Here is a 10,520-nt window from a genome sequence, read left to right as displayed (position 1 = left end):
TGCAAAACTATTGCGTTCCCCAAGAAACTTTGTTCGCTTGCAAAACTATTGCATTCCCCAAGAAACTTTGTTTTGCAAAACTATTGCGTTCCCCAAGAAACTTGCATTCGTTAATGAAACTATTGCGTTCCCCAAGAAACTTTGTTCGCTTGCAAAACTATTGCGTTCCCCAAGAAACTTTGTTCGCTTGCAAAACTATTGCGTTCCCCAAGAAACTTGCATTCGTTAATGAAACTATTGCGTTCCCCAAGAAACTTTGTTCGTTTGCAAAACTATTGCGTTCCCCAAGAAACTTTGTTTGCAAAACTATTGCGTTCCCCAAGAAACTTTGTTCGCTTGCAAAACTATTGCGTTCCCCAAGAAACTTTGTTCGCTTGCAAAACTATTGCGTTCCCCAAGAAACTTTGTTCGCTTGCAAAACTATTGCGTTCCCCAAGAAACTTTGTTCGCTTGCAAAACTATTGCGTTCCCCAAGAAACTTGCATTCGTTTGAAACTATTGCGTTCCCCAAGAAACTTTGTTCGTTTGCAAAACTATTGCGTTCCCCAAGAAACTTTGTTCGCTTGCAAAACTATTGCGTTCCCCAAGAAACTTGCATTCGTTTGAAACTATTGCGTTCCCCAAGAAACTTTGTTTGTTTGCAAAACTATTGCGTTCCCCAAGAAACTTTGTTTGCAAAACTATTGCGTTCCCCAAGAAACTTTGTTCGCTTGCAAAACTATTGCGTTCCCCAAGAAACTTTGTTCGCTTGCAAAACTATTGCGTTCCCCAAGAAACTTTGTTCGCTTGCAAAACTATTGCGTTCCCCAAGAAACTTTGTTGTTTGCAAAACTATTGCGTTCCCCAAGAAACTTGCATTCGTTAAAAACTATTGCGTTCCCCAAGAAACTTTGTTTGTTTGCAAAACTATTGCATTCCCCAAGAAACTTTGTTCGCTTGCAAAACTATTGCGTTCCCCAAGAAACTTGCATTCGTTTGAAACTATTGCGTTCCCCAAGAAACTTTGTTCGTTTGCAAAACTATTGCGTTCCCCAAGAAACTTTGTTCGCTTGCAAAACTATTGCGTTCCCCAAGAAACTTTGTTCGCTTGCAAAACTATTGCGTTCCCCAAGAAACTTTGTTTGTTTGCCAAACTATAGCGTTCCCCAAGAAACTTTGTTCGCTTGCAAAACTATTGCGTTCCCCAAGAAACTTGTTCGTTGCAAAACTATTGCATTCCCCAAGAAACTTTGTTCGCTTGCAAAACTATTGCGTTCCCCAAGAAACTTGTTCGTTTGCAAAACTATTGCGTTCCCCAAGAAACTTTGTTCGCTTGCAAAACTATTGCGTTCCCCAAGAAACTTTGTTCGCTTGCAAAACTATTGCGTTCCCCAAGAAACTTTGTTCGCTTGCAAAACTATTGCGTTCCCCAAGAAACTTTGCTTCGTTTGCAAAACTATTGCGTTCCCCAAGAAACTTTGTTCGCTTGCAAAACTATTGCGTTCCCCAAGAAACTTTGTTCGCTTGCAAAACTATTGCGTTCCCCAAGAAACTTTGTTTCGCTTGCAAAACTATTGCGTTCCCTCAAGAAACTTTGCATATTACTAAATGTTTTGTGATTATTCTCAGGGGAATGCAATAGTTTTTCTAAAAAGCATTGAAACATAATTTTCCTCCCAAAAAACATTGGACCCCATTGACTTTCATTGTTTGGACAAAAAAAAAGACAGACACTTTTCCAGATATATTCTTCTGTGTTTTTCATACAGGTTTGAATGACATGTAGGTGAGTAAATGATGAGAGAATGATCATTCTTGTTTGACTTATGATCATTTACCATCAATGAAACCCTAAAGAAATAATGAAACTCTCTGTCTGAACGAGGTTCAGATGCTTTCAGCTGATTCTCACTGTATACATCCATGAAGAGAAGATAAACAAAGAGATGAAGAGAAATCTAAACAAAGGACTGGAGGACGAACCGTGGCAATAAGCTGAAGCAGTTACAGTGATTTCACCACAGTAAACGGCTGCTCTGATGAGTGTGTGACAGAAAAACAGAAGGAAAGAGAGAGCAGATGGATGAGTGAGAGGAGAAGAAACCACACCAGTGAGGAACAGAGAGAGTCCGTATACTGCAGCTGTCAGGATCTCACTGGCATCAGATCAAAGGTTAAAGGTCACGCCCACATTAGCTGCTGGAGGTGTTTCCTGCGACACACACACACTTCAAAACAATGTCACAATTTGTCATTTAAACGAATGAAAATGTTCATCATCTGCTGGATCTCACCTGACCTCCATCTCGCCCTTCACACCTCCAGCTGCGGCTGTCAATCAATCACTTAAACTGATCTAATCTAATGAACCACTAATAATCAAGATCAAAGATGATCAGAGCACTGACCTCAGTGATTGACAGGGACGTCACCATGGAAACACAGCCCAAATATGCACTCATGGCCTTATTTCATTAGTTTCCCAAACGAGGGTTCATAAGTTGATGAAAAAGCTGATAATTAATTATAATCAATGTAAAATTCAAATAAACAGGGCTAATATAACTCGGATAAACTGCAGTTTCACAGCTGTAACACGATGATTAGTGTCAGAGGATGTTCATGTCACATATTTTCCATGTTTCTCCTCACTGTCTGAAACTGGAAATAACCTGGAATGTTCCTTTGTGCGGCTCATAATGGCTGGTTTCTGTCGCACACACACTTGACCCTCGTGACCCGCAGCGCTCGGCCCGTCTGATGATGTTCACGTGGAACTGGACTCATCTGCTCCATCAACATCTGTGTGACAAACACCTCCAGCGTATCCCAGAGTTCCTCAGTCAAATCACACAAAATTACCACCTTCATCTGCGAGCGAGACACAAAACCTGCTCTAATTTCAGCTTCAGTGTGACCGAAACACAACGTGACGCTGAAGATGAACTCACATGACCTGAAGGAGATCAAACACATCTGGAGTCTGTTCACCATCATCACAGGAACACACACCTGACGTCACACACACACACCTCACAACATCTAGTTTTAAAGCTCAATATTTCTCAAACAGTTTCAGAAGGACACAGAGAGACAGACCGAGACACGTGGAGACATTGAGCTTCTGCTCCAGCCAATCACAGGCCACCATTCCACACTCACAGGAAGTGCAGAGGAGGGGGCGGGTCTGATTACAGGAAGTGAGCTGCTGTCTCTGGAAAAGTCTGTCTCCTCCTCTCTAATGGCTTTTCAGTCTGTTCTCCTTCTCTACAGTGAAGCTCAAACCCAGTTCAGAAGACCAGAACTGACCAGAACTCTTCCTGAGAGGAGCCGCTGGACTGGACCAAGACTGAGCTTCTCAAAGGCCATAAAAGATCAATATAAACCTGTTGCACTCGATCTCAATATTTATATGCATTTTATGTCAGTATCTGCTGTACTGTAATCAAGCTCTCATAGATTTGAAAGCGTCAGAATTACATCTCTTTGTTCATATAAATATCATCATCCGCAGCAAATTGCATATTTTTGCATAAAAAAGTTGTTTTATCCTCCATATTCTCACTTTATCAGACTATATGAGCCACAAAAGCCCGATGGATCAAATATGACACTCAACAAAAACACATTTTTTAAAGATTTTTTTTAATATTTTGTTCAATGTTTCAATAAATGTTCCAATTTTAAAAAATCTAAATGGATTTTCATAGAGTTAATGGACTGCATTTGATGTGTGTGTGAGAATGAGCCTCATTCCTCTCAGTGTTTCTCATCCAGAGCTCAAGGGTTAAAACACACAAGAACCAATGCATGATGGGAAACACCAGTGTTCACTCACAGAAGTCAGGCTTCAGAAGACTCACCAGTCATATGAACGACTCTTATGATGCTTTGATGATGGAAAAGAGCTGAATGATGATTCTGCAAACTTTTGGCTTTCGTTCAGAACAAATACTGACAGATTTTATATTTTTGGGTGAACTACTCCTTTAAACACTTACAAGCTTGTTTCTGCCACAGAAAACTGTGACTGTTTATCTCACAATTCTGACGTTTTTCTTTGAATTCATATCAGAATTGCAAGGGAAACAAATCTGAATTGCGAGAAAAAAGCAAGAATTGCAAAAAAAAAGTCACAATTACGATATTATAAATTCAGAATTGTGAAAAAATAGCCAGAATTGCAAAAAAAAAGTCAGAAATACAGGATATGAACTCAGAATTGTGAAAAAAGTCAGAATTATGAAATAAATTCAGAATTGCGAGATATAAACTTAAAAATTGCGAGAAAAAAGCGAGAATTGCAAAAAAGTCAGAATTACGAGATAAACTCAGAATTGTGAAAAAACATCACAATTATGATATAATAAACTCAGAATTCCAAAAAATAAAATCAGAATTGCGAGAAAAAAGCTAGAAGTGCAAAAAAAAAGTCAGAATTACAGGATATAAACTCAGAATTGTGAAAAAACGTCAGAATTACGATATAAATTCAGAATTGCGAGAAAAAAAGCTTGAAGTGCAAAAAAAGTCAGAATTGCAAGATATAAAATCCAGAATTGTAAGAAAAATGCAAGAATTATGATATATAAACTCAGAATTGTGGAAAATATCAGAATTGTGAGATATAACTTTGCAAGAAAAAAGCAGAAATTTCCTTTTTTATTCCATGGCGGAAACAAGCTTTCTTACTTTATATGCCACCAAACAGAATAAATAAACATTCTGTCACAAACTCACATGAGCCCACACACACACACACACACACACACACACACACACACTGCAGTCGCATTTGATGCTGATCGTGGTAAAAAATGATTCATGTTCAGAAGACTGATATGATTTAAAGGTGAGAGCTGTAATCACACACACACACACACACACACACACACACACGAGTGCATTTATGTGTATAAACACTGAAGATGTCCAGCTAAACTTCATGACTGTTCATAAGCGTCACAGACGCTCTTCAGCCGCTCTGTTTGCAGTACTAGCCTTCATCATCCTCATCATTCCCAGGGTCCCCAGGCTCCCGTGGCTTCGGGGTCACAGCGCGGGTCATCGGGGGGGAAGATGATGGGTTTGGCCTGGTTCTGGTACAGCTGCAGGCGTCGGAGCAGGAAGGCCACCACCTCCGGGCGCTGATGGGAAACCTCCACGCGCTCCTCGGGATCCTCCTCGATGTTAAACAGCATCACCTGCTTCAGCGGCTCAGGCGCCTTCACCGGACGGCCACCAGGGGGCGCGATCCAGAGAGGACAACCTGAAAGAAGCCCACGGTTATCACAGCGCAACTTCTCTTTCATGACGACTTTAAAGTGTAGAGATGTTACCTGGGTATCCCGTCAGAAGCTTCCAGTTCTTGTAGCGAATGGCGGCGTGAACCGAGATGTTAAACTCTGAACGAGAGCCGAGAGCGACCGGCCGAGACGCTGAGGAGTGAAGAGAGTCCTGCAGGAACTCGCCCGACACCTCGTCACCTGGACCTGAAAGAGACACGCAGCTCATGTGTGATCGGGAGTCAAACCTGATTCAGGTCTCAGTGTAAACTCTCACTCACAGGGCGAGTCGTCCACATACAGCGGGTCGATGTTATGCAGAAGCTCGACCCGAGGAGACGCTTGACCACGACTGAAACACACAAACGCACGATTCGATTAATCATCAAACATCCTACCGGCAGAAACTGGGACAAAAACATGGTGCTTAAATAATATTTATCAGCAAAAGAGCAAAAATGATTGTCTTGTTTTCCAGCACAAATATCTAAACATTCTTAAATCAAGATTCATTTAGTGGAAAAGCAAAATGACTGAATATATATGTAGTGAGTTTGTGCTTAAAACAAGAATAAACATCTAGTTTTTCCTTTGAATTATCATTTGCAGTGTATTGTCTCAGTTCATCACTGGCAGGTGTGTCTGTGATGATGATGATGATGAAGAGCAGCTCACAGTCACCTGATAGTGTCCCACACATTGAAGCCGTCCAGAGGTTTGGTGCCGTTGGTCGACGCCCCAGCCAGACCCACAATCGTAGGCAGCCAATCAGAGACGTGGATGAGCCCTCGACTGACAGTTCCTGGCTGCTCGATCAGCGGTCCGGTCACGAAGGCCACGCCCCTGACTCCGCCCTCCCAGAGCGTCCACTTCCTGCCACGCAGAGGCCAGTTATTTCCTCCTGTCAGGGTCTGACCACCGTTATCTGCCCCAACAGAGAGGAAACAGCGCCACCTCATGGACTGATCATGACAGAAACATCATTCACTTGGACTCATTTGTTCCCTGATGTGGAATTCATCATTTGATCCTCTCAGACATATTTTAATATTGTTCAAATTATTGACAGCCATCAAAACTGCACCAACACAACTTTATAAAAATATAAAATCCTATAAAATACTCTGAGCTCCAATCAAACGTGTTCTAATAATAAACATGTACTGCACTCACAGCACTTCAATGAAGATCATTTCATTTAATTCAACTGAGATTTCCACATCCTGTTTGTCACTTCAGCCGATGCTCCTCATTGACAGTTTGAGAATTTTTTACTATCAATAAATCTTTTTAAATCTGTTAATGAAGCAAAAACGACAAACTTTTAAAATTTCTTAACGGAACAAACATTTAAAATCTTTTAACGGAACAAAATCAACCAATATTGCAATATTTAAATTTCTGAACAGAATCAAAACAACGAGATTTAAATCTCAACAAAAATGAACATCATTTAAATTTCTTAACCGACTGAAATTTAAAAACGACCAACGTTTAAATCTCTTAATGGAAACAAAACTGGCCAACATTTAATTTTCTTAACGGAACAAAATCAACCGACATTTAAAATCTCTTAACGGAACAAAAACAACCAATATAGCAATATTTAAATCTCTTAACGGAATAAAACCGACTGAAATTTAAAATCTGTTAACAAAACAAAAACGACCAACATTTAAATCTCTTAATGAAGCAAAAATGACCAACATTTAAATCTCTTAATGGAATAAAACCGACCGAAATTTTAATTTCTTAACGGAACAAAAACAACCGACATTTAAAATCTTTTAACGGAACAAAAACAACCAATATAGCAATATTTAAATTTCTGAACGGAACCAAAACAACGAGATTTAAATCTCTTAATGGAATAAAACCGACTGAAATTTAAAATGTCTTTACGGAAACAAAACCGACCAACATTTAAATCTCAACAAAAATGAACATTTAAATTTCTTAACCAACTGAAATTTAAAATCTGTTAACAAAACAAAAACGACCAAAGTTTAAATCTCTTAATGAAGCAAAAATGACCAACATTTAAATTTCTTAATGGATCAAAAACAACCGAAATTTAAAATCTCTTAACAACCAAATTTAAAAACAACCAATATTTAAATTTCTTAACGGAAAAAAAACAAAAACAACCAATATTTAAATTTCTTAACGGAATAAAAACAACCAATATTTAAATTTCTTAACGGAATAAAAACAACCAACATTTAAATTTCTTAACGGAATAAAAACAACCAATATTTAAATTTCTTAACGGAACAAAAACAACCAATATTTAAATTTCTTAACGGAATAAAAACAACCAATATTTAAATTTCTTAACGGAACAAAAACAACCAATATTTAAATTTCTTAACGGAATAAAAACAACCAATATTTAAATTTCTTAATGAAACAAAATCAACCGACATTGAAAATCTCTTAACGCAGGGGTGTCAAACATACGGCCCACAAAGGTGTCCAATCCGGCCCGCGGATGATTTGAACTATAATAAAAAATAGAGATGCACTGGTCCACTGGTCATAAATCGCTACATCGCTGCTGTTCCATAAGCGCCACCTACTGTCAGAGAGTGAATTTGCATTTCATTCAGTCCGTCTGCTGATTGTGTTTTGTGCAGGTGTCTTATGTAGCATAATTTCACAAAGCTAAAGTCAGATCATGCTGTTTTTGCTGTTAATCTGGAAATTATACAATAATTTAAATAAAAACAACTGCTCATGCTCATGTGCATAACATCTTTTTTGGGACTGTGATAAAAAATGCAGTGTTTGCCTCTAATATCAAAGAGCTACACATATTTTTAAAAAAATGCTTTAAAAAAAATCCGCAACCAGTATAAGAATCGGTCAATTTGCTTCTAAAAAAAAAAATGGAATTGGCCACGAAAAATCAAAATAGATGCATCACTAATAATTTAAAAATATTTTAAAAAGCATTATTTTAAAAATTTAACATTTTTTTTGCTGTAAAAACAAATGCATTTTTAAAGAGCAGTGTACTAGTTTTCTTGCAAATTAATTTGTTGTTTATATGGTTAATATTAATGCAACTTTCAGCGCACTAAGGTTTATTATTATTATTATTATTATTATTATTAATTCGGCCCGCACATGGTTATTTTTTTCCAATCCGGCCCTCAACCTAAAATGAGTTTGTCACCCCTGCCAATATTCCAATATTTAAATCTCTTAATGGAATAAAAACAACTGACATTTACATTGAAATCTCAACAAAAACGAACATCATTTAGATTTCTTAACCGACCGAAATTTAAAATCTGTTAATAAAACAAAAGCGACCGATGTTTAAATCTCTTAATTGCATTGATCGCTCAGTTGTTCTGGAGTCACTGGTGTATAGACAACACTATAAACACAATATAGCCATTATAGAAGTATGACTTCCAGTAAATCTGATGTGTTTTGTGTGACACACGTGACGTACATCTTTGAGCTTCTAGAGCTTCTCAGTACCTGTCGAGAAAATGAGAACGGTGTTGTTCCACAGTCCAGCGTCCTGAAGAGCTCGAGTGATGTTCCCTACAGCTTCGTCCATCGCCGACACCATCCCCGCGTACTCGCGCCGATGATCGTTCTTGATGAAGCTGTAGGGGGCGACGTAGCGCTTGGGAACCTGCAGGGGGGCGTGAACCGCCTGCAGCGCCACATAGAGGAACAACGGCTGCGAAGCAAGAGAAAACTCTTCTGTATCGTTCATGAACTGACAGATGCAGCGCATTCATATCTGATATGAGTGTTTATTTCTTTCCTAAGCTAATAATCTTTTTCCTTATGGAGACACATGGTCAGACGGATGCATTTCCCATTTCTGATCTGGGTTTTTAAAATCAAATTTAAGGCTTTTAAGACCTTCACAAATAACATTAGTGCCGTATGGTCAGAGCAAGAGCATCAGTTTTGGCATGAACAGGAAGAACGCGTCTGAGATGAGAATCATGTGACACGTTTTTCACGTGTTTGTGTTTAAGAGCATGTGTACCTTCTCAGGCGGGTGTCGTGTGATGATGTCCGCGGCTCTCTGAGCGAAGAGTTCAGTCGAGTACTGACCCGTGTAATTGACGGCCACGTCCTCCCCGTCCCGCAGGTCCAGAGCGCAGCGCGTCACGTTCAGAGGAGCGATGAAGCTACATCTGTGATGAGAGAAATATTCCTCTGAACCCGTGAGGTAACCTGCAGACAGACAAACACAACCACATGACCAACATAAAGCGTCTGTTCCTGGTTCCTGTTGACTCTGATCCTGGTTCTCGTACCTACCGAAGAAGGTCTGGAAGCCCCGGCGGGTGGGCAGACAGTCCTTCCGGAACATGCCCAGATGCCACTTGCCCACCATGTGCGTGTCGTAGCTGGCGTCCCGCATGAGCTCCGGCAGAAGCTTCTCGTCCAGAGGAACACAGTACGGCTGACACGGCCAGATGATCTGATGCTGCAGACCGGTGCGGATCTGACCACAACACACTACAGTCAAATATACTGTGGTACTTCCAACAAACAAAAAAACTATGGTAAACATGTGCATGCAATTTAATTTAAATAAATGATTGAATATGCATGACCAATATGAATATGGTATGCACATTAACATGCATGTTTATAGATAATTTATACTGAAAAATCAAATGCATGAACAAAAACTTACATTAACTTTTTTTTTTTCCCATTTGAACTACTTCCTTAAATTCAAATTCAGGAAATGAATTCCTTTTCAGTTCAGTTCTGAACTCTTACCAACACATTAACCTGCTGTACACTTACACAACACTTTCTCAGAGAATATGATTGTGTAACTCATTAATTATTCATTGATAATTAATTAATTAATTTCTGACCTGGTAGCGGCCGGTCATCAGCTGGTTTCGGGATGGAGTGCACAGCGGCTGGACGTAGTAATTCTCCAGCCGAACCCCCTGACCGGACAGACGGTCCAGATGAGGAGTTCTGATCTCGGAACCGTGATATCCCACATCATTCCAGCCGAAGTCATCCGCCAAAATAAACACGATATTCGGCGGTTTGGCCGCGACACGAGCGACAGAAGCGAGCAGAAAACACAGCGCGAGCTTCATTCTCAGCCGAACACGGAAGAGTCGCTCACAGACACACTCTGATTCCTCTCAACACGCTGAATTCAAACTGATCATGACTGATTAAACTGAACAATCACACACCACTCAAACTAATACAGCAAAAGAGGGAAGTTACAAAATCAGAGAAGTC

General features: G+C 39.6%; 1 protein-coding gene across 1 annotated transcript; it reads right to left on the bottom strand.

The window, feature by feature from the left end:
• Positions 1 to 4,541: 4,541 nt before the first annotated feature.
• LOC125253064 (arylsulfatase B-like) lies at positions 4,542 to 10,520 on the bottom strand. Its single transcript, XM_048166813.1, is given in 9 exon segments — positions 4,542 to 5,000; positions 5,002 to 5,248; positions 5,319 to 5,471; positions 5,546 to 5,616; positions 5,946 to 6,189; positions 8,757 to 8,964; positions 9,283 to 9,473; positions 9,561 to 9,747; positions 10,133 to 10,520. Coding segments are annotated over 9 exon segments (1,563 nt in total). The 5' UTR covers positions 10,370 to 10,520; the 3' UTR covers positions 4,542 to 4,975.

Source organism: Megalobrama amblycephala, linkage group LG18 (assembly GCF_018812025.1).
Source record: "Megalobrama amblycephala isolate DHTTF-2021 linkage group LG18, ASM1881202v1, whole genome shotgun sequence".
Lineage (NCBI taxonomy): Eukaryota > Metazoa > Chordata > Actinopteri > Cypriniformes > Xenocyprididae > Megalobrama > Megalobrama amblycephala.
This window is presented reverse-complemented; position numbering and strand designations above follow the sequence as displayed.